Source organism: Bufo gargarizans, chromosome 2, assembly GCF_014858855.1.
Source record: "Bufo gargarizans isolate SCDJY-AF-19 chromosome 2, ASM1485885v1, whole genome shotgun sequence".
NCBI classification, from domain to species: Eukaryota; Metazoa; Chordata; class Amphibia; order Anura; family Bufonidae; genus Bufo; species Bufo gargarizans.
In genome coordinates this window covers 722,438,261-722,464,110 of record NC_058081.1, presented here as the reverse complement: position 1 = coordinate 722,464,110, position 25,850 = coordinate 722,438,261, and the positions used below count along the sequence as shown (strand labels likewise).

Genomic DNA, 25,850 nt, shown 5'->3' with positions numbered 1-25,850 from the left:
CATTCACCAAAAAATACCATACATGATTTTATAAGCGTACATTAAAAGAAAAGTGATGTAAATGATAATACATGAACAATGTGAAGTCCTGATCTCATACCAATATTTTCAGGATATATGCTATAGATAAGTGGCATACGTGATAGTGAAAGAATTTTTAATTGTTTTTAAAAATAATGACGCATAGGGACAACACATAACAATATAGTCCAAATGCTCATTATAAATGAATACAAAACCTCATTATGGAAGAATCCATAAATACAACTACATGTATAGTGAATATCTCCCAGAGTACCTAAACCATAAATTAATATAGGGGGGATGAAAAATATTCCATATAACCCCTCTATCACCAAATAGAAATTATATCAAGTATGGACAAACATTTCCAATAATATCACACTAAGTCTGTCATAATCCATGATAAAGGGTGATCAATGTGCCCAGGTGTGTCTGGGCAACGTAAACTGTGGTTGACACATTGCCACCCATCTAATGTGCTGGATACATAAACAATTGCCATATTTAAATCACAATTGCAATGGCGTAATGCCAGTATCTTAGCTGACCTAGAAGACTATGACAGTCGGGCCAATATATTGTGACAAGTGCTATACCAAATTGTTACAGAACAGTACATAAGGTGACACCTCGTACAGTTAAAAATTCTGAGAAGTATATTGAGTGCAAATCCCATGTATCAATCCATTCCGATGTATACATAATGGTCCATCTTCATATTCGCATTATGTTTTAATTTCTGTCACCGTATTCCCGGCATGCACAAAAATTGTTCCTCTCCTCGCAATCCTCCAACCCTCATGACATGACCACACGAAAACTAAGTAAAATAAAAAGCTGTTAAAATCACTGAAAAATTCAGTAACGACGCTAACCTAAATAAAGGATTTCAAACTCAGAGCCTGATTCAGTCCATGAGGGGTCACAGTGTTGAGCAGAACCATCCACTTTGTTTCCTTTTGGAGGAGACAACATTTTATGTTGCCCCCCCCCCCCCAATTCCTAAACGTACCCGATCTATCCCTTTAAATAGAATGCCTCTAGGATTGCAGTTATGTACCTCCTAAAAGTGTTTTGCCACTGGTTTTAGTTTCCTGAGCTTGTCACACTCAGTAATCTCGGCAGCCGCCTTAATATCCTGGATGTGCTCCAGAACTCTCGTCCTGAGTGCCCTTGTGGTCATCCCAATATAGATTGGGCACTCAGCACGATAGACCACCGCCTCTGATTTACAGGAGATATGGTGCACAATTTTGTACTCCTTCTCCCTGTTGGTATTAGTGAATTTGTCTGATCTGGTCATATATTTACATGCGGTACAGTCCCCACAGGGGAAGTATCCCCACTGTGGGCCCCTATCTCCAAACATTCCCCCCTTTGTGGGGGCTACATAGTGGCTCCTGGTCACTATGTCTCTCAGGTTTTTGGCTCTCTTCCAGGTAACTAACGGTCTCTCCGAGATAACCTTCTTCAGGTCCCTGTCTGTTCAAAGAACCTGCCAGTGCCTTTGGAGAATGTCCTGCAATTGTCTCCATTGGGCATTGAAATTAGTGATAAACCTAGGAAAGCCATACTCTTTTTCTTTTTCTTTCTTACGGGAAGGATGATTTAACAGACTATCCCTAGAGGAATTTTTGGCCCTGATGTAGCCCTTTCTGATGACTTTATTACTATAGCCGCTCTCCCGGAGTCTCCTAGATAGATCTGCTGCCTCCCGCTCAAAACTCGCTTCACTGGAACATATCCGCCTGGCCCTGCAGAATTGTCCAATGGGTATGGCATGGGAGACCTGTGGATGATGCGAGGAAGAGGAGAACACTAGTGAATTTGTCGCCGTGGGCTTCCTATGTATATCGAAGCCCAACAGGCCTTTATTCTCCACAGTGATCGCAAGATCCAGAAAATCAACACGTTCCCCACTATAGAGCCACGTGAGTTTGATGTTCTGATCATTAGAGTTGAGGTCGTGCAGGAACTTCTCCAAGTGCGACGTCGAGCCCTGCCAGATGAACAGCACATCATCTATATATCTCGACCACAAGACCACGGCGTCATGACCTTCCAAATTCAGGACAATCTCCCTTTCCCACAGCCCCAGGAAAAGGTTGGCGTATGAGGGCGCACAAGTCGCCCCCATCGCCGTTCCCCGAAGCTGTAGGAAATAGCGATCCTTAAAAGTGAACGCATTGTGTTTCAATGCAAATTCTAACAGTGTCATGATTAAATCAATCAAGTCACTGTCCAAGTTAGTTGTATTTAAAAAGAATCGTGATGCTCGTAGCCCGTGGTCGTGGCAGATAGAGGTATACAGGGACTCGACGTTGCACGTGACCAGAACCATACCACTGTCCAAATGCATACCACTAAGTCTCTGAAGGACATCAGTGGTATCACGTACAAAAGAGGGCAAAGTCTCTACACATTTTTGCAGGTAGAAGTCCACAAAGCGGCAGACAGTCTCACACAAACTCCCAATCCCAGATACTATGGGTCTACCTGGGGGTGTTTTAGGATCCTTATGCACTTTTGGAAGTAAATAAAATGTGGGGAGCACTGGAAACTCAGTAGTAAGGCCCTCCCACATTTTCATGCTGATAATACCCTTCTCATATGCATACCTATACCATCCAGCTCACTCTTATATTGTGTCATGGGATTGAAGTCCAATTTCCGGTAACAGGATGCGTCCCCCAATTGCCAGAACGCCTCCTTCTCATACATTCGCACTGGCCAGACCACAACATTGCCCCCCTTGTCCGCAGGTTTTATAACAATGTTTTTCATATTTTTAAGTTCTTTTAAGACAAGCTGTAACTCCTTACTAAGATTATCATGTGATCTAATGTCACATAATTTTTCCAGATCTTGTTTAACTAATTTTACAAATATATCAACTGCTGGACAAGAAGCTGTGGGGGGCCAATGTTGTGATCGGCGGTGCAAGTGGATGGGGAACCTAGATACATCGGTTTCCTGTTTGTCTAATAGTGATTGTAGGTCATTTAGAGTTTGTACCTCTATAGGGGAGAGATCAGAATGATCCCCACCTCTACTAAAATATTTTTTAAAACACAGTTTTCTTGCGAAGAGTTCCAAGTCCTTCACCGACAGGAAAAAATCTAATTTCCCCAGTCGGTGAAAAAGTCAGACCCCTCCTGCAAGACAGATAACTGGGGTTGTGTGAGGGCAATGTCTGACAGGTTTATTATCTTTAATATTTCTTTGCTCGCTTCCCCAAGGAGTAATTCTGCCTTGTCTTTCGCTTTGTGGATGGGGTTCTTAGGCAGGAGGTCCAATTCTCCTCGCCGCCTCCCTCGCCGGGACGCTCCTCTAAAAAATGCTCTCCACATCCTTGACTATTTGTGGAAGATGTGGACAAGGAAAGTGATGTATTCCGTGTACGGCTTCTTGTCATGTGCCAGCGATACACCTTGTTGTTCTGGAAATCAACCAGATCTCTCAGAAATTTTTTCACCTTAAGACCTTGAACTTCTTTTTCCCATCTCAACAGGTCCTCCTCCAATTCACCATCAAACGATTCGCAAGCCTCAGCTGGTACAGCCCGCTGTATCTGTTCCCGCATTTTATCAATTTCTTTCTCTACCACTTCCAGTGATTTTCTATCTGCCTCAATTAAGAGCTCAATCAAAGTGCGGGAACACCGGGTTAGGGTATCCTCCCACTTTCCTACAAAAGATGGATCATCCACCTCAAATGCGGGAAATAACTGCAATCTTAGGCCACGTGGGATAATTTCCTTCTGGGGGTACTGCTCAAGTTTTAAAATTTGGCTGCCTATTGAAGGGTTCTCATTGTCATCATTATCAGCAACATGCCTGCCATAACAAGCGTCCTCCTCACCCCCTAGCTGAGCCTCAGAATACTATATGTCCCCTACACCACTAACATCTTGTTCTCCTGCTCCAGTTGTAGTTCTTCATCCTCATCCTCCACTTTCTCCTCCATGCAACTTTGTCTATGCAGGTCCCCAACAGCTACAGGGTGTCTAACAAGATGTTTAACCTGTCCTTCTTCTACCATCCCTTGGTGCATCAGCCCTGAGCATTTCATCTAATATAAATATGTCACCAGTAGGGATGAGCTCCCTGTTAAGGGAGTTTTGTACTGTCGAAGTTACTATTAAAGGGGTGGGTGCTGTGGATGTCTCTGTTAAGGGGTAGAGAAGATCGGATTTTTAAAAAATTTGATTCAGACGGTCTGCCGAATTTCCCAAAAAGATTCAGTTCGATCTGGATATATTTGTGGCAAATCAAGTAAAAAAACTGCTATTTCCGGGCAGCAGAGAGCCTTTATAGTGGTGTAGAACACTGTTCCATGCAGTAACACACATAGGGAGTCTGCTGTGGTTGTGGAACAATGCTGTGAGTCCATATGACATGCAGATGACAGGCGTAGCTCTTAGTATCACTGCACACTTCACTTATTTGGGCAATTACGGGGCCAAAACTGACCAAATAACTCAAGTGTGAACTCAGCCTTACAGGTCGATGTTAGTTAATTGAATATTTGCTTGCTCCGTCCAGCTCCATCCGGACGTGCTCCTAGATGCCGCCATCACGTGCGCTATGTCTATACAGTAGTGAGGCGAGGACGCGCTGAAGGATGGAGTTGACAATCATGGCGGACTCGCTCCGATATAAGTGTTCTCTCAGGTGATTCAATTTACTGTTATGTGATCCCACCACATCCTACATATACCCCGCATTGTCTATTGTAATCACCTCGTGACGAAGCTTTTAAGGTGAAATGCGCGTTAAGGTGTCTGCTAGAGATGGCCTTGCGGTTCGCCCGGCGGTTGTTTCGCGGCGAACTTTGCGTGTTCGCGATTCGCCGAACATGCAAACATATGGAGATATTCACGCCCGCCATATTCTTTCACATTGTGAAGAACTTTGACCCATGACACATCCATCAGGTGGTACAGGACAGCCAATTGAGAAATTTCAGCACATGGACACCCCCCCTACCTTATAAATAAACCCGATCTGGCAGCCATTTTACATCAGTGTTTTGCCAGTGTAGGGAGAGGTTGCTGTGTGGAGCAGGGACAGGACTGTTAGGGACACCAAACGCTAGCTAATTAGGCCACAAAAGTCCTTTTAAGGACTGGTATAGGTGTGCTATAGATAGGTGTGATACACAGAGGGGTGCGATATACTTATAATATACTTTTATAATGAGTCAAAAACACATAGATCTACTGTATATAGTGATCACCTGGAAGTCAGGGGCCTAGGAGCTGGGGGCTTACTAGGGCCATTTTTATATAGGGTAAGGTTCCGGACGGGGTCACTTTTATCAGGGCGGGTGGTCTGTGGTTAGGCTATCAGGGACAGAATAGCACCCCCTGTAGGGCAATATCAGGGACAGTTCTTTGCCCACCCTGTCCTTCAATACCACATCATCATCTACCCCAGGGATAGATGTTTTTTGCTTTCCCTCCGGGATTCATGGATGTGCGCTGGAACCCCCCGGATTGTGGTAGGACATATGGTTTCTGATTTGGTGCCGGCGAGCACCTGATTTAGTGCCGCCGAGCGCTTTTTATTGCCGACCACATCTATGCTTTTTGCTTAACCTTAATAATTTAATTAATTTTCATTTTGAGGGATATCTTTTCCATTCACACGTCCGCAAAATGGGTCCGCAGCCGTTCCGCAATTTGGGGCCGGAATGTGCTGTCCGCATCCGCAATTGCAGACAAGATTAGGCATTTTATATTATAGTGCCGGCGATGTGCGGTCCGCAAATTGCATAATGCACATTGCCGGTGTCCGTGTTTTCCGGATCCACAAAACACTTACGGACGTGTGAATGGACCCTCATGGTAACATTATTAAAGGTTACGTTTTATCTTTATGTACAGTACAGACCAAAAGTTTGGATACACCTTCTCATTCAAAGAGTTTTCTTTATTTTCATGACTATGAAAATTGTAGATTCACACTGAAGGCATCAAAACTATGAATTAACACATGTGGAATTATATACATAACAAAAAAGTGTGAAACAACAGAAAATATGTTATATTCTAGGTTCTTCAAAGTAGCCACCTTTTGCTTTGATTACTGCTTTGCACACTCTTGGCATTCTCTTGATGAGCTTCAAGAGGTAGTCACCTGAAATGGTTTTCACTTCACAGGTGTGCCCTGTAAGGTTTAATAAGTGGGATTTCGTGCCTTATAAATGGGGTTGGGACCATCAGTTGCATTGTGGAGAAGTCAGGTGGATACACAGCTGATAGTCCTACTGAATAGACTGTTAGAATTTGTATTATGGCAAGAAAAAACCAGCTAAGTAAAGAAAAACGAGTGGCCATCATTACTTTAAGAAATGAAGGTCAGTCAGTCAGAAAAATTGGGAAAACTTTGAAAGTGTCCCCAAGTGCAGTCACAAAAACCATCAAGCGCTACATAGAAACTGGCTCACATGCGGACCGCCCCAGGAAAGGAAGACCAAGAGTCACCTCTGCTGCGGAGGATAAGTTCATCCGAGTCACCAGCCTCAGAAATCGCAGGTTAACAGCAGCTCAGATTAGAGACCAGGTCAATGCCACACAGAGGTCTAGCAGCAGACACATCTCTAGAACAACTGTTAAGAGGAGACTGTGTGAATCAGGCCTTCATGGTAGAATATCTGCTAGGAAACCACTGCTAAGGACAGGCAACAAGCAGAAGAGACTTGTTTGGGCTAAAGAACACAAGGAATGGACATTAGACCAGTGGAAATCTGTGCTTTGGTCTGATGAGTCCAAATTTGAAATCTTTGGTTCCAACCACCGTGTCTTTGTGCGACGCAGAAAAGGTGAACGGATGGACTCTACATGCCTGGTTCCCACCGTGAAGCATGGAGGAGGAGGTGTGATGGTGTGGGGGGGCTTTGCTGGTGACACTGTTGGGGATTTATTCAAAATTGAAGGCATACTGAACCAGCATGGCTACCACAGTATCTTGCAGCGGCGCCGGCATGCTATTCTATCCGGTTTGCGTTTAGTTGGACCATCATTTATTTTTCAACAGGACAATGACCCCAAACACACCTCCAGGCTGTGTAAGGGCTATTTGACCATGAAGGAGAGTGATGGGGTGCAGCGCCAGATGACCTGGCCTCCACAGTCACCGGACCTGAACCCAATCGAGATGGTTTGGGGTGAGCTGGACCGCAGAGTGAAGGCAAAAGGGCCAACAAGTGCTAAGCATCTCTGGGAACTCCTTCAAGACTGTTGGAAGACCATTTCAGGTGACTACCTCTTGAAGCTCATCAAGAGAATGCCAAGAGTGTGCAAAGCAGTAATCAAAGCAAAAGGTGGCTACTTTGAAGAACCTAGAATATGACATATTTTCAGTTGTTTCACACTTGTTTGTTATGTATATAATTCCACATGTGTTAATTCATAATTTTGATGCCTTCAGTGTGAATCTACAATTTGCATAGTCATGAAAATAAAGAAAACTCTTTGAATGAGAAGGTGTGTCCAAACTTTTGGTCTGTACTGTATATTCTAATGGATTGCCTTCCTTGTACAATGTCATAATATACTTTCTATGTTAGACAGTATATTATAGTGCATTTGTATTGTGCGGCAGTTGTGTGCGGTTCTGCTGCGATACCACAGGTATATAGAGGGACAAGCGTTATTGGAACAAATAATTTCTACTGGTGTGATATACCAGTCGCCCCCCAAAAAACTGATTGAAGCGGGGTGTTATATTCCAATATACTTTCTTTATAGTGCATTTGGGTACTGTACAGTGCTTTTGCGCATACGCGTACGCGAAAATTATATTGCCAATATTTTGCATTGAAAAAAATTATGAATGGAGATCGCAAATTCGAATAATACATCCGGTGTCACTGTCCGTGTTGTGGGACTATTTGTGCACTTCTAGTAATTATTTCTTCGCTGCAAATATGAGCTGAAGGTTTTTCAGGTTCGCCTGCCATTAAAATGAATGGGACCCGCCGTGAACTTGTGGTTCGCAAACATTTGATCGCGTTTGCACGATTGCATTCGCAAACCGTCCCGGCAGATGTTCATCCATCACTAGTGTCTGCGCTTGTGGCGGCATTCCAGTTTTTCAGTTAACGATGTCACAGGGCATACCTTATTAGAATTATATATGCTATCTTTTTATTCTTAGGACATATCCTCTTCTATCTGTAGGTGCCTGACTTGTCATTAATATATTAGCTATTTTGTGTTTGTGATGTTGCTGCATAACCATAAATATTTAGCATAATCATGTAAATCGGCTATCCTCCACTTTTTTGAGATATTATTTATTCTGGACCCTTTTTGAGCATTATATAGCGACAATGCCAAAATGACATAGTCAGTATATCTGCTACTTACATTATATATATCCTTGGTGTTTGTGGTCCCTTGGTATATTTATCAATCTATATCCCTTCTGTGGGATCAGCAGATTCTAATACTATTGTACACTGAACAAAAATATAAACACAACACTTTCGGTTTTGCTTCCATTCTGCATGAGCTGAACTCAAAGATCTGAAACATTTTCTACAGACACAAAAGACTCATTACTCTCAAATATTGTTCACAAATCTGTCTGAATCTGTGTTAGTGAGTGCTTCTCCTTTGCCGAGATAATCCATCCCACCTCACAGGTGTGGCATATCATAGACTGCCCACAATAAAAGCCCACTCTGAAATGTGCACAGTTTTGCCTTACTGGGGGTCAGAAAACCAGTCAGTATCTGGTGTGGCCACCAGGGGCGTTCCTAGGGTCTGAAAACATCCAGGGCACAAGCCCATTGTATCACGCCCCTGTGAAGCCACGCCCACAACCCATGAAGCCACACCCCATGTGCCTTCACAGTAGTTATTAACCCCTTTCAGCAGTCCCCCCTTCACAGTAGTTATTAACCCCTTCCAGCAGTCCCCCCTTCAGTGAATGGAGGACTGCTGAAAGGGGTTAATAACTACTGTGAAGGGCCTAGCCATCTGGGCAACCACACAGATCATCCCCTCAGTAATCCGTATCCTGCAGTAACTGAACTTTAAATCAGCGCTCATCTCATTACTATCTTGACTTTAGACACTCAGCTCCAGTAACATGCAGTGCGGGCGGCGCTCACTCACTGACATCACGTGCCTGCGCCACCTAGTGGGAGGAGCAGGCGCGTGACATCAGTGAGCGAGCGCCGCCAGCACTGCATGTTTCCGGATCTGAGTGTGTAAGATAGTTATGAGATCATAAGCACTGTTTTAAAGTTTTGTTACTGCAGGATACAGATTAGGATGGCGGGACTGCGCAGCGCAAGAGAGTTAGAGCGGCCGGCCAGGGGCGCAGCTAGAACTGACTGGGCACACTACGCTTTTGTATCCTGCAAAGTCTGTTAAAAAAAAACCATATACATTAACGTATAATTTTTTTTTATGGTGTCAGTCTGAGTCACCTGTTAACAGATACATTTTATGTATACATTACCAGGGGTCAGAAACCTTCGGCACTCTAGCTGTTGTGAAACCACAATTCCCAGCATGTTCTATTAATTTCTATGGGAGTTATGAGAAGAGCAGAGCAATAATGCATTCTGGGAGTTGTAGTTTCACAACAGCTGGAGTGCCGTAGGTTGCCTACTCCTGCATTAGACGAATGGCAAAACGTGATGTGAAACCGGCCTTAGTGTGCCATGATAGTGCCAAGTGGCAAGCACTAGAGACAAATAAGGAAGGCTGCAATGTACAGGGCACAGTATAGTATAAGGGGTACAGTACAGGGCAAGGGGGGGAACGCACAGTGCAGCATAGGGGGGTACAATGCACCATAGGGGGCACACTAAAGGGCAGGGGGGACAGTACAACATAGCAGGCAAAATACAGGGCAGGGGGCACACACAGTGCAGCATAGGGGGCACAGTGCATTATAGGGGGTACAGTACAAGGCAGGGGGCACACACAGTGCAGCATAGGGGGCACAGTACAGGTCAGGAGTAGGGATGAGCGAACTCGAACTGTATAGTTCGGGTTCGTACCGAATTTTGGGGTGTCCGTGACACGGACCCGAACCCGGACATTTTCGTAAAAGTCCGGGTTCGGGTTCGGTGTTCGTCGCTTTCTTGGCGCTTTTGTGACGCTTTCTTGGCGCTTTTTGAAAGGCTGCAAAGCAGCCAATCAACAAGCGTCATACTACTTGCCCCAAGAGGCCATCACAGCCATGCCTACTATTGGCATGGCTGTGATTGGCCAGAGCACCATGTGACCCAGCCTCTATTTAAGCTGGAGTCACATAGCGCCGCCCGTCACTCTGCTCTGATTAGCGTAGGGAGAGGTTGCGGCTGCGACAGTAGGGCGAGATTAGGCAGATTAACTCCTCCAAAGGACTTGATTAACTGATCGATCTGCAGCTGTGGATCATTGAGCTGCTGATCCTCAATTGCTCACTGTTTTTAGGCTGCACAGACCGTTTGTCAGTCTCATTTTTCTGGGGTGATCGGCGGCCATTTTGTGTCTTGTGGTGCGCCAGCACAAGCTGCGACCAAGTGCATTTAACCCTCAATGGTGTGGTTGTTTTTTGGCTAAAGCCTACATCAGGGTGAAGCTGTCACACCAAGTGCATTTAACCAGCAATAGTCTGTTCATTTTTTGGCCATATACAAAATCAGGGGCAAGCTGCGCCTGTCACCAAGTGCATTTAACCCTCAATGGTGTGGTTGTTTTTTGGCTAAAGCCTACATCAGGGTGAAGCTGTGACACCAAGTGCATTTAACCAGCAATAGTCTGTTCATTTTTTGGCCATATACAAAATCAGGGGCAAGCTGCGCCTGTCACCAAGTGCATTTAACCCTCAATGGTGTGGTTGTTTTTTGGCTAAAGCCTACATCAGGGTGAAGCTGTCACACCAAGTGCATTTAACCAGCAATAGTCTGTTCATTTTTTGGCCATATACAAAATCAGGGGCAAGCTGCGCCTGTCACCAAGTGCATTTAACCCTCAATGGTGTGGTTGTTTTTTGGCTAAAGCCTACATCAGGGTGAAGCTGTCACACCAAGTGCATTTAACCAGCAATAGTCTGTTTATTTTTTGGCCATATCCCAGTCTAATTCTGTCACTAAATCCATACCGGTCACCCAGCGCCTAAATACTAGGCCTCAAATTTATATCCAGCTAAATCTGTCCCTAGTGCTGTAGCTGGGCGAGTTATTTAGTGTCCGTTCAAGCACATTTCTTGTTCTGGGTTGAAATACAATTCCCAATTTAGCAATTTCATAATTTAGTGGTTCCTGCTATATCAGAGCTATTTGAAATCTATCCCAAAAAGGGTATATAATATTGAAGGTGCACATTGGGTCATTCAGAATAACTTCACACACACCCGCTACTGTGTATTTCCAAGTCTAATTCTGTCACTAAACCCATACCTGTCACCCAGCGCCTAAATACTAGGCCTCAAATTTAAATCCCTCTAAATCTCTCGTTACCGCTGTACTGTTGTTGCTGGGCAAGATATTTAGTGTCCGTCAAAGCACATTTTTTGTTCTGGGTTGAAGTACAATTCCCAATTTAGCAATTTCATAATTTAGTGGTTCCTGCTATATCAGAGCTATTTGGAATCTATCCCTAAAAGGGTATATAATATTGAAGGTGCACATTGGGTCATTCAGAATAACTTCACACACACCCGCTACTGTGTATTTCCAAGTCTAATTCTGTCACTAAACCCATACCTGTCACCCAGCGCCTAAATACTAGGCCTCAAATTTAAATCCCTCTAAATCTCTCGTTACCCACCGCTGTACTGTTGTTGCTGGGCAAGATATTTAGTGTCCGTCAAAGCACATTTTTTGTTCTGGGTTGAAGTACAATTCCCAATTTAGCAATTTCATAATTTAGTGGTTTCTGCTATATCAGAGCTATTTGAAATCTATCCCTAAAAGGGTATATAATATTGAAGGTGCACATTGGGTCATTCAGAATAACTTCACACACACGCTTCTGTGCATTTCCAAGTCTAATTCTGTCACTAAACCCATACCTGTCACCCAGCGCCTAAATACTAGGCCTCAAATTTAAATCCCTCTAAATCTCTCGTTACCCACCGCTGTACTGTTGTTGCTGGGCAAGATATTTAGTGTCCGTCAAAGCACATTTTTTGTTCTGGGTTGAAGTACAATTCCCAATTTAGCAATTTCATAATTTAGTGGTTTCTGCTATATCAGAGCTATTTGAAATCTATCCCTAAAAGGGTATATAATATTGAAGGTGCACATAGGGTCATTCAGAATAACTTCACACACACGCTTCTGTGCATTTCCAAGTCTAATTCTGTCACTAAATCCATACCGGTGACCCAGCGCCTAAATACTAGGCCTCAAATTTAAATCCCTCTAAATCTCTCGTTACCCACCGCTGTACTGTTGTTGCTGGGCAAGATATTTAGTGTCCGTCAAAGCACATTTTTTGTTCTGGGTTGAAGTACAATTCCCAATTTAGCAATTTCATAATTTAGTGGTTTCTGCTATATCAGAGCTATTTGAAATCTATCCCTAAAAGGGTATATAATATTGAAGGTGCACATTGGGTCATTCAGAATAACTTCACACACACGCTTCTGTGCATTTCCAAGTCTAATTCTGTCACTAAACCCATACCGGTCACCCAGCGCCTAAATACTAGGCCTCAAATTTAAATCCCTCTAAATCTCTCGTTACCCACCGCTGTACTGTTGTTGCTGGGCAAGATATTTAGTGTCCGTCAAAGCACATTTTTTGTTCTGGGTTGAAGTACAATTCCCAATTTAGCAATTTCATAATTTAGTGGTTTCTGCTATATCAGAGCTATTTGGAATCTATCCCTAAAAGGGTATATAATATTGAAGGTGCACATAGGGTCATTCAGAATAACTTCACACACACGCTTCTGTGCATTTCCAAGTCTAATTCTGTCACTAAATCCATACCGGTGACCCAGCGCCTAAATACTAGGCCTCAAATTTAAATCCCTCTAAATCTCTCGTTACCCACCGCTGTACTGTTGTTGCTGGGCAAGATATTTAGTGTCCGTCAAAGCACATTTTTTGTTCTGGGTTGAAGTACAATTCCCAATTTAGCAATTTCATAATTTAGTGGTTTCTGCTATATCAGAGCTATTTGAAATCTATCCCTAAAAGGGTATATAATATTCAAGGTGCACATTGGGTCATTCAGAATAACTTCACACACACGCTTCTGTGCATTTCCAAGTCTAATTCTGTCATTAAATCCATACCTGTCACCCAGCGCCTAAATACTAGGCCTCAAATTTAAATCCCTCTAAATCTCTCGTTACCCACCGCTGTACTGTTGTTGCTGGGCAAGATATTTAGTGTCCGTCAAAGCACATTTTTTGTTCTGGGTTGAAGTACAATTCCCAATTTAGCAATTTCATAATTTAGTGGTTTCTGCTATATCAGAGCTATTTGAAATCTATCCCTAAAAGGGTATATAATATTGAAGGTGCACATTGGGTCATTCAGAATAACTTCACACACACGCTTCTGTGCATTTCCAAGTCTAATTCTGTCACTAAACCCATACCTGTCACCCAGCGCCTAAATACTAGGCCTCAAATTTAAATCCCTCTAAATCTCTCGTTACCCACCGCTGTACTGTTGTTGCTGGGCAAGATATTTAGTGTCCGTCAAAGCACATTTTTTGTTCTGGGTTGAAGTACAATTCCCAATTTAGCAATTTCATAATTTAGTGGTTTCTGCTATATCAGAGCTATTTGAAATCTATCCCTAAAAGGGTATATAATATTCAAGGTGCACATTGGGTCATTCAGAATAACTTCACACACACGCTTCTGTGCATTTCCAAGTCTAATTCTGTCACTAAATCCATACCGGTCACCCAGCGCCTAAATACTAGGCCTCAAATTTATATCCCGCTGAATTTGAATACAATACATTGGGCCAAATAATATATTTGTTGTTGTGGTGAACCATAACAATGAGAAAAACATCTAGTAAGGGACGCGGACGTGGACATGGTCGTGGTGGTGTTAGTGGACCCTCTGGTGCTGGGAGAGGACGTGGCCGTTCTGCCACATCCACACGTCCTAGTGTACCAACTACCTCAGGTCCCAGTAGCCGCCAGAATTTACAGCGATATATGGTGGGGCCCAATGCCGTTCTAAGGATGGTAAGGCCTGAGCAGGTACAGGCATTAGTCAATTGGGTGGCCGACAGTGGATCCAGCACGTTCACATTATCTCCCACCCAGTCTTCTGCAGAAAGCGCACAGATGGCGCCTGAAAACCAACCCCATCAGTCTGTCACATCACCCCCATGCATACCAGGGAAACTGTCTCAGCCTCAAGTTATGCAGCAGTCTCTTATGCTGTTTGCAGACTCCGCTGGCAGGGTTTCCCAAGGGCATCCACCTAGCCCTTCCCCAGCGGTGAAAGACATAGAATGCACTGACGCACAACCACTTATGTTTCCTGATGATGAGGACATGGGAATACCACCTCAGCATGTCTCTGATGATGACGAAACACAGGAGCCAACTGCTGCGTCTTTCTGCAGTGTGCAGACTGAACAGGAGGTCAGGGATCAAGACTGGGTGGAAGACGATGCAGGGGACGATGAGGTCCTAGACCCCACATGGAATGAAGGTCGTGCCACTGACTTTCACAGTTCGGAGGAAGAGGCAGTGGTGAGACCGAGCCAACAGCGTAGCAAAAGAGGGAGCAGTGGGCAAAAGCAGAACACCCGCCGCCAAGAGACTCCGCCTGCTACTGACCGCCGCCATCTGGGACCGAGCACCCCAAAGGCAGCTTCAAGGAGTTCCCTGGCATGGCACTTCTTCAAACAATGTGCTGACGACAAGACCCGAGTGGTTTGCACGCTGTGCCATCAGAGCCTGAAGCGAGGCATTAACGTTCTGAACCTGAGCACAACCTGCATGACCAGGCACCTGCATGCAAAGCATGAACTGCAGTGGAGTAAACACCTTAAAACCAAGGAAGTCACTCAGGCTCCCCCTGCTACCTTTTCTGCTGCTGCCGCCTCGGCCTATTCTGCTGCTGCCGCCTCGGCCTCTTCCTCCGCCTCTGGAGGAACGTTGGCACCTGCCGCCCAGCAAACAGGGGATGTACCACCAACACCACCACCACCACCTCCGTCACCAAGCGTCTCAACCATGTCACACGCCAGCGTTCAGCTCTCCATCTCACAAACATTTGATAGAAAGCGTAAATTCCCACCTAGCCACCCTCGATCCCTGGCCCTGAATGCCAGCATTTCTAAACTACTGGCCTATGAAATGCTGTCATTTAGGCTGGTGGACACAGACAGCTTCAAACAGCTCATGTCGCTTGCTGTCCCACAGTATGTTGTTCCCAGCCGGCACTACTTCTCCAAGAGAGCCGTGCCTTCCCTGCACAACCAAGTATCCGATAAAATCAAGTGTGCACTGCGCAACGCCATCTGTGGCAAGGTCCACCTAACCACAGATACGTGGACCAGTAAGCACGGCCAGGGACGCTATATCTCCCTAACTGCACACTGGGTAAATGTAGTGGCAGCTGGGCCCCAGGCGGAGAGCTGTTTGGCGCACGTCCTGCCGCCGCCAAGGATCGCAGGGCAACATTCTTTGCCTCCTGTTGCCACCTCCTCCTTCTCGGCTTCCTCCTCCTCTTCTTCCACCTGCTCATCCAGTCAGCCACACACCTTCACCACCAACTTCAGCACAGCCCGGGGTAAACGTCAGCAGGCCATTCTGAAACTCATATGTTTGGGGGACAGGCCCCACACCGCACAGGAGTTGTGGCGGGGTATTGAACAACAGACCGACGAGTGGTTGCTGCCGGTGAGCCTCAAGCCCGGCCTGGTGGTGTGTGATAATGGGCGAAATCTCGTTGCAGCTCTGGGACTAGCCAATTTGACGCACATCCCTTGCTTGGCGCATGTGCTGAATTTGGTGGTGCAGAAGTTCATTCACAACTACCCCGACATGTCAGAGCTGCTGCATAAAGTGCGGGCCGTCTGTTCGCGCTTCCGGCGTTCACATCCTGCCGCTGCTCGCCTGTCTGCGCTACAGCGTAACTTCGGCCTTCCCGCTCACCGCCTCATATGCGACGTGCCCACCAGGTGGAACTCCACCTTGCACATGCTGGACAGACTGTGCGAGCAGCAGCAGGCCATAGTGGAGTTTCAGCTGCAGCACGCACGGGTCAGTCGCACTACAGAACAGCACCACTTCACCACCAATGACTGGGCCTCCATGCGAGACCTGTGTGCCCTGTTGCGCTGTTTCGAGTACTCCACCAACATGGCCAGTGGCGATGACACCGTTATCAGCGTTACAATACCACTTCTATGTCTCCTTGAGAAAACACTTAGGGCGATGATGGAACAGGAGGTGGCCCAGGAGGAGGAGGAGGAGGATGAGGAAGAGGGGTCATTTTTAGCACTTTCAGGCCAGTCTCTTCGAAGTGACTCAGAGGGAGGTTTTTTGCAACAGCAGAGGCCAGGTACAAATGTGGCCAGCCAGGGCCCACTACTGGAGGACGAGGAGGACGAGGATGAGGAGGAGGTGGAGGAGGATGAGGATGAAGCATGGTCACAGCGGGGTGGCACCCAACGCAGCTCGGGTCCATCACTGGTGCGTGGCTGGGGGGAAAGGCAGGACGATGACGATACGCCTCCCACAGAGGACAGCTTGTCCTTACCCCTGGGCAGCCTGGCACACATGAGCGACTACATGCTGCAGTGCCTGCGCAACGACAGCAGAGTTGCCCACATTTTAACCTGTGCGGACTACTGGGTTGCCACCCTGCTGGATCCACGCTACAAAGACAATGTGCCCACCTTACTTCCTGCACTGGAGCGTGATAGGAAGATGCGCGAGTACAAGCGCACGTTGGTAGACGCGCTACTGAGAGCATTCCCAAATGTCACAGGGGAACAAGTGGAAGCCCAAGGCCAAGGCAGAGGAGGAGCAAGAGGTCGCCAAGGCAGCTGTGTCACGGCCAGCTCCTCTGAGGGCAGGGTTAGCATGGCAGAGATGTGGAAAACTTTTGTCAACACGCCACAGCTAACTGCACCACCACCTGATACGCAACGTGTTAGCAGGAGGCAACATTTCACTAACATGGTGGAACAGTACGTGTGCACACCCCTCCACGTACTGACTGATGGTTCGGCCCCATTCAACTTCTGGGTCTCTAAATTGTCCACGTGGCCAGAGCTAGCCTTTTATGCCTTGGAGGTGCTGGCCTGCCCGGCAGCCAGCGTTTTGTCTGAACGTGTATTCAGCACGGCAGGGGGCGTCATTACAGACAAACGCAGCCGCCTGTCTACAGCCAATGTGGACAAGCTGACGTTCATAAAAATGAACCAGGCATGGATCCCACAGGACCTGTCCGTCCCTTGTCCAGATTAGACATTAACTACCTCCCCATAACCATATATTATTGGACTCCAGGGCACTTCCTCATTCAATCCTATTTTTATTTTCATTTTACCATTATATTGCGATGCTACCCAAAGTTGAATGAACCACTCCTCTGCCTGTGTGCTAGGCCTAAATATATGCCAATGGACTGTTGCAGTGGTGGCTGACATGAAGCCTGATTCTCTGCTATGACATGCAGACTAATTCTCTGCTGACATGAAGCCAGATTGTCTGTTACGGGACCTCTCTCCTCTGCCTGGGTGCTGGGCCTAAATTTATGACAATGGACTGTTGCAGTGGTGGCTGACGTGAAGCCTGATTCTCTGCTATGACATGCAGACTGATTCTCTGCTGACATGAAGCCAGATCCTCTGTTACGGGACCTCTCTCCTCTGCCTGGGTGCTGGGCCTAAATTTATGACAATGGACTGTTGCAGTGGTGGCTGACGTGAAGCCTCATTCTCTGCTATGACATGCAGACTGATTCTCTGCTGACATGAAGCCAGATCCTCTGTTACGGGACCTCTCTCCTCTGCCTGGGTGCTGGGCCTGAATATATGCCAATGGACTGTTGCAGTGGTGGGTGACGTGAAGCCTCATTCTCTGCTATGACATGCAGACTAATTCTCTGCTGACATGAAGCCAGATTGTCTGTTACGGGACCTCTCTCCTCTGCCTGTGTGTGTGCTGGGCCTAAATATATGCCAATGGACTGTTGCAGTGGTGGCTGACGTGAAGCCTCATTCTCTGCTATGACATGCAGACTGATTCTCTGCTGACATGAAGCCAGATCCTCTGTTACGGGACCTCTCTCCTCTGCCTGGGTGCTGGGCCTAAATTTATGACAATGGACTGTTGCAGTGGTGGCTGACGTGAAGCCTCATTCTCTGCTATGACATGCAGACTGATTCTCTGCTGACATGAAGCCAGATCCTCTGTTACGGGACCTCTCTCCTCTGCCTGGGTGCTGGGCCTAAATTTATGACAATGGACTGTTGCAGTGGTGGCTGACGTGAAGCCTGATTCTCTGCTATGACATGCAGACTGATTCTCTGCTGTCATGAAGCCAGATTGTCTGTTACGGGACCTTTCTCCTCTACCTGGGTTCTGGGCCTAAATTTATGAAAATTGACTCTTACAGTGGTGGGTGACGTGAAGCCTGATTCTCTGCTATGATATGAAGACTGATTCTCTGCTGACATGAAGCCAGATTGTCTGTTACGGGACCTTTCTCCTCTGCCTGGGTTCTGGGCCTAAATTTATGAAAATTGACTCTTACAGTGGTGGGTGACGTGAAGCCTGATTCTCTGCTATGATATGAAGACTGATTCTCTGCTGACATGAAGCCAGATTGTCTGTTACGGGACCTTTCTCCTCTGCCTGGGTTCTGGGCCTAAATTTATGAAAATTGACTCTTACAGTGGTGGGTGACGTGAAGCCTGATTCTCTGCTATGATATGAAGACTGATTCTCTGCTGACATGAAGCCAGATTGTCTGTTACGGGACCTTTCTCCTCTGCCTGGGTTCTGGGCCTAAATTTATGAAAATTGACTCTTACAGTGGTGGGTGACGTGAAGCCTGATTCTCTGCTATGATATGAAGACTGATTCTCTGCTGACATGAAGCCAGATTGTCTGTTACGGGACCTTTCTCCTCTGCCTGGGTTCTGGGCCTAAATTTATGAAAATTGACTCTTACAGTGGTGGGTGACGTGAAGCCTGATTCTCTGCTATGATATGAAGACTGATTCTCTGCTGACATGAAGCCAGATTGTCTGTTACGGGACCTTTCTCCTCTGCCTGGGTTCTGGGCCTAAATTTATGAAAATTGACTCTTACAGTGGTGGGTGACGTGAAGCCTGATTCTCTGCTATGATATGAAGACTGATTCTCTGCTGACATGAAGCCAGATTCTCTGTTACGGGACCTCTCTCCTCTGCCTGGGTGCTGGGCCTAAATTTATGACAATGGACTGTTGCAGTGGTGGCTGACGTGAAGCCTGATTCTCTGCTATGACATGCAGACTGATTCTCTGCTGACATGAAGCCAGATTCTCTGTTACGGGACCTCTCTCCTCTGCCTGTGTGTGTGCTGGGCCTAAATATATGCCAATGGACTGTTGCAGTGGTGGCTGACGTGAAGCCTGATTCTCTGCTATGACATGCAGACTAATTCTCTGCTGACATGAAGACAGATTCTCTGTTACGGGACCTCTCTCCTCTGCCTGGGTGCCGGGGCCTAAATATCTGAGAATGGACTGTTCCAGTGGTGGGTGACGGGAAGCCAGATTCTCTGCTATGGAACCTCTCTCCAATTGATTTTGGTTAATTTTTATTTATTTAATTTTTATTTTAATTCATTTCCCTATCCACATTTGTTTGCAGGGGATTTACCTACATGTTGCTGCCTTTTGCAGCCCTCTAGCTCTTTCCTGGGCTGTTTTACAGCCTTTTTAGTGCCGAAAAGTTCGGGTCCCCATTGACTTCAATGGGGTTCGGGTTCGGGACGAAGTTCGGATCGGGTTCGGATCCCGAACCCGAACATTTCCGGGATGTTCGGCCGAACTTCTCGAACCCGAACATCCAGGTGTTCGCTCAACTCTAGTCAGGAGCCACACACACAGTGCAGCATGGGGCAGGGGGCAGAATACAGCATGGGGGGCACAAGGCAGGGGGCAAAATACAGCATAGTAGGTACAGTTCAGGGTTTGGGGTATACACAGTGCAGCATGGGGGGTACAGGGCAGGAGGCACACACAGTGCAGCATAGGGGGGACAGTACAGGGCAGGCAGCAGAATACAGCCAAAACATGCACCTAGAAATGCTCCATTCACATGTCCTACTTTAGGAGATGATAGTTCCTAGTGGGCAAAAGGGCCTTTCATGATGTCAGGAGCACATGATCAGTCACATGAGTGGGCGGAGTCAGGCTCCAAGCTGTGCAGGAGATTGTGTGGCAATGACTGCACTGGCATGAAAAACTACATTAAATAATCAAGACACTTGGTGTCAGGCTGCCGGGCCCCTTGTCAGCCCGGGCCCCAAAGCAGCCGCTTCTCTGGTAGTTACGCCACTGCTGCCAGCATAACATTTGGGGCACTGGTCAAAACATCCAGGGCTCAAGCCCCGAATGTTTTGACCTAACGACGCCCCTGGTGGCCACCATTTGCCTCACGCAGTGCAACACATCTCTGTCGCATAGAGTTGATCAGGTTGTTGATTGTGGCCTGTGGACTGTTGGTCCACTCCTCTTCAATAGCTGTGCGAAGTTGCTGAATATTGGCAGGAACTGGAACACGCTGTTGTATACGCGGATCGAGAGCATTCCAAACATGCTCAATGGGTGACATGTCCGGTCAGTATGCTGGCCATGCAAGAGCTGGGATGTTTTCAGCTTCCAGGAATTGTGTACAGATCCTTGCAATATGGGGCCATGCATTATCATGCTGCAACATGAGGTGATGGTCGGGATGAATGGCACAACAATGGGCCTCAGGATCTCGTCACGGTATCTCTGTGCATTCAAAATGCCATCAATAAAATGCACCTGTGTTCGTTGTCCATAACATACACCTGCCCATACCACTGCAACTAAGGGCCACTCGATCCACAACGCTGACGTCAGCAATAGTGATGAGCGGCAGTGGCAATATTCAAATTTGCGATATTTTGTGAATATTTAGTAGAATATTCGTTGAATATTCGTTATATTCTACATTCTTTTTTTTTACAAAAAAATCGGCAAGGTAATGATCGCGTAATATGCGAATATTACGCGATCAATACAGGCGTGGGTCAAAAATGAATATATAGCACTATAGAATATAGTGCTATATATTCGTTTTTAGAATATTCATCATTTTTCCCATCTGAACACAAAAGCAATTTAAGTAGGGAGGAATCATGACTTCGGATGGAAAAAAATGACAAATATTCTAAAAACGAATATACGGTATAGCACTATATTTATTCGTCATTTTTTCCATCTGAAGTCATGATTCCTACCTGCTTCTTGCTTGTGGGCCAATGAGTCATTGGCCCACAAGCAAGAAGCAGGGAGGAATCATGACTTCAGGTGGAAAAAATGACGAATATTAAAAAAACTGATATATAGCACTATATTTGAAATATTTGCGAATTCTCAAAGTTGCGATATTCGAGATAAAAATTTGCTTTTCGAATATTTGCAAACCGCTCACCCACATGACACCACACACGCTGTCTGCCATCTGCCCTGAACCATGAAAACTGGGACTCATCCGTGAACAGATCGCCTCTCCAACATGCCAGACGCCATAGAATGTGAGCATTTGCCCACTCAAGTTGGTTACGACGATGAACTGCAGTCAGGTCCAGACCCCGATGAGGACGACGAGCATGCAGATGAGCTTCCCTGAGACGGTTTCTGACAGTTTGCAAACCAATTGTTGCTGCAGCTGTCCGGGTGGCTGGTCTCAGACGATCATGGAAGTGAACATGCTGGATATGGAGGTCTTGGGCTGGTGTGGTTCCACGTGGTCTGCGGTTGTGAGGCTGGTTGGATGTACTGCCAAATTCTCTGAAACGCCTTTGGAGACGGCTTATGGTAGAGAAATGAACATTCATTGCACGACCAACAGCTCTGGTAGACATTCCTCAAACATTGCGACATCTGTGGCATTGTGCTGTGGGATCAAACTGCACATTTCAGAGTGGTCTTTTATTGTGGGAAGTCTAAGGCACACCTGTGCAATGTTCATGCTGTCTAATCCGCACCTTGATATGCCACACCTGTGAGGTAGGATGGATTATCTCGGCATAGGAGAAGTGCTCACTAACACAGATTTAGGCTACATGCACACAACCTTGCCGTTTTTTGCGGTCCGCAAACCGCGGATCTGCAAAAAACAGAAGCCGCCCATGTGCCTTCCGCAATTTGCGGAACGGAACGGGCGGCCCATTGTAGAAATGCCTATTCTTGTCCGCAAAACGGACAAGAATAGGACATGCTATATTTTTTTTGTGGGTCCACGGAACGGTGCAACGGATGTGGCTAGCACACGGAGTGCTGTCTGCATCTTTTGCGGCCCCATTGAAGTGAATAGGTTCGCATCCGAGCCGCCAAAACTGCGGCTCGGATGCAGACCTGAAAAACGGTCGTGTGCATGAGGCCTTAGACAGATTTGTGAACAGTATTTGCGAGTAATGGGTCTTTTGTGTATGTAGAACATGTTTCAGATCTTTGAGTTCAGCTCTTGCAAAATGGGAGCAAAACTGAAAGTGTTGTGTTTATATTTTTGTTGAATGTACAGTATTTGTCAGTATTGTGATTTTTCCAGTAGCCCCACTTACACAATAGACATTTCAAGACACGGATCACCTTATCTGGTATTACGCCCCTCGCTATGCTCTCTGTATCTTTTCCCATCATGTCATTTTTAGTGATGAGTGGCATAGGCAATATTCAAATTTGTGATATTTCGCAAATTTTTGGCCGAATATTCGCCATAAATTAGCAAATTAAAAAATTTGGGATCTCCAGTCATTGTTTACTTGATTGCGAAAATCAGCAATGTAATATATTTGCGATAAATTTGCAATAAATTTGCGATTAGAATATTTAACCTTATTCACGAATATGAATATATAGCACTATATTCTAAATATTCGCAAATTCTCGAAGTGGCGATATTTGCGATTAAAATTCGCGATTCGAATATTCATGCTCAACACTGGTCATTTTCTGTCCTCTGATTCATTATTTATTTTTGATGAATAAAGCTTGTAATACTTTTGCTTTAGTCCCATTGGGTTTCCTGTGTATGTAGAAGCTGTTTTTGATTCATTGGCTTTTTTTGCTGCTGTTTGATAGAAATGGTGACGTTATTGTAGATTATTTATAAAGCTATAGTGTACCGGCCCTGTTCTACTGTCAGCCTGCTGTATAACGGTATTACTATACTGATACCTATTACGGAATGTTTTATGGGTAGTCATTCTGCTAAATATTATGTGCAGCTAAGTATTTGCTATGTAGGAATTAATATCATTTTATCAAGGACAGTAAATACTGTAAAAAAATAAATAAAAAAAATGGAGATTCAGTTGTAGATTTGTCGTCTCCCTTGCGCATAAAAAGTGACGATAAGAAGTCGCAAAATATAGGTTTTCAATAATTTAACTGAGATTTTTTAGAAAAAAAGTTGCATCTCCTGTGTTATTACTCCACCCTAGCCACATTTGCTAAAGGAGACGTGACAATGGTGGGACGGAGGCCTAGCCAGCAGCAGGTACAAATCTATCTTTATTTACGTTAGTTTTTTGGTACAAGTGCAGCCAGAAATCTACGGCAGATCTGAGCTGTCCCAGACTTCTGTTTAGGAGCACAAACTGCCGGAGGATGAGCCTCATTTATGACAAGGCACGCACCTCATTGTATATTAGACAAATCCTCCAGCGGCGCAGGCGATATCTAGACCGATGCAGAAAGCGCCGGTCTTGTTAAATCTCCCCCTCATTTATTCCCCCCCCCCCATTATAGCATTCAATGTGCAGTTTATATATTTTCATATTCTAAGACTTCAGACATTTTCAGATGCCTTATTTGTTCTGCAAAATGTTTATTAAGTTAAAATATTTTCTATATTTTGCAAAGCTCCCTTCTTTTGTCTTTCTTTCTTCCTTCTTTCTTTCTTTTTCTTTCTTTCTTCTTTCTAAATAACTTGTCAGGTTGGTGATTTAATTTGTATTAATTTATATTTATAGTTTAAAAAATTTTCTTCTTCCTTCCTCTTCTTTTCTTTTTTCTTCTTCCTCCTTCTTCTTTCTAAGTAACTTGTCAGATATCGTAGTTGTAATTGACTGCAGTATCTGAAGGGTTAAATATCTAGAGAGTTATCTTCAATCTCAGTCATTGTTGGATGGCGTCAGCTGTATTATAAAGAAGGCACTGGCAGTTTATGGAACAGGATCACCTTATGAGTCTGCTCCATACAACCCTTCAGATTGCTCAGACCTGCAGTTACATCAAGATACACAAAGGGTTAATATTGTTTTTAGAAGACTTTTACATGATGATACATACAATCCTGAGTATACAAGCCTCGGGTATGATTATGTCTGATTATTTTCTCTTTAAGGCTCACATTTTTATCTATTATATTAGGTATTGATTCACATCATTTTGGAGGATCCAAACTCCTTATCCCTCTTGCAACGATCGGACCAATCTGCTTCCTGCTGGTGCTTGCATTGCTGGTGTTTGCTTGCTGGAGGTGATGCATATTAATGTCTTCACGCTTTACTTATATTTTCACTGAGCTGCCGTAACTTCCCGAAAGCTTCACAAATGACATAGACAACAGAATGATATCATGAACGCAGTGTAATACTTCATTTACCCTGTGGGGGCACTGGAGAAAGAATGAACACTTTCTGCCAGCTTACAGATTAATGGTGATTTATCCAAAACTTTAGGAAACATTTAACTGTAATTGTAACATTTCCTAATGTTTTGTTTAATGTTGATTAATAATTATGACACATGTATTTTTTCCATAGAAAAAGACAGAAGAAGCCGACAAACGCTGAGGTATGTGACTAGCTAATGAAGACAATCCTTTTCCACTTGCTCTATTAGGCGATATGGATGTCATTGAGTTGGGTCCTGGGATTGCAGAATGGAGAACTACCAAAAAGCATCAATGCTGCAGAAAATAGAAGATAAGCAGTATACAAAGTAAATGATGGAAATGGAGATTGGCTCTGGATAAGGGGAGATCTTTCTAGTTCAGGACTTTAGAAATTGCATTTTATATTTCTAATAACAACACATAAAAGTTTCCTCTCGCATGCAAAGTTTTAATTATTACTTGTACAGTTTAATTAAGTTGCATTTTTTGTTCCTGCAGACTGATGACACACATGCTGATCTGAGGTTGTCGGGTATTACAAGTATATATGAACAGCTGAAGGTAACTGAGGTAAGAAGCCTGAGAACGTGATATGACCCATAATGCTGTGCAGCCAGCCAATCTGCAGATAGCCATCCCCTGTGATGTCACAGCCCTATGAAAGCCTTATCTCATGCAGTCTCTTCATTTCACTGTGAGCTGAGCTTTGGGAGAAATGTGACAAGCGCTCATGCACTAGGGCTGTGATGACTAACCTCCGGCACTCCAGCTGTGGTAAAACTACAACTCCCAAGAATTACACTTGCTTGGCTGTTCTTATAACTCTATAGAAATGAATGGAGCATGTTGGGAGTCTTACTTTCACCACAGCTGGAGTGCTGAAGTTTAGCCATCACTGGGTTAGGGACAGTGTTGAAGAAAGCTATTATCAGAGGAATATTTGATAGGGAGAGTGCAAGGAGAGTGCAGGGAGATTGTAGGGAGAGTTTTTTGAGACTGCAGGGAGCA

General features: G+C 45.1%; 1 protein-coding gene across 1 annotated transcript in view; it reads left to right on the top strand.

Annotated features, from left to right (window-relative positions):
- The window catches only part of LOC122929143 (sialic acid-binding Ig-like lectin 12), a 151,497-nt gene that overhangs the window by 94,580 nt on the left and 31,067 nt on the right, over positions 1 to 25,850 (top strand). Inside the window, exons 7-9 of the mRNA XM_044282637.1 lie at positions 24,596 to 24,704; positions 24,991 to 25,021; positions 25,341 to 25,412. Coding sequence (XP_044138572.1) covers positions 24,596 to 24,704; positions 24,991 to 25,021; positions 25,341 to 25,412 — 212 coding nt within the window. The remainder of the gene's footprint in view (positions 1 to 24,595; positions 24,705 to 24,990; positions 25,022 to 25,340; positions 25,413 to 25,850) is intronic.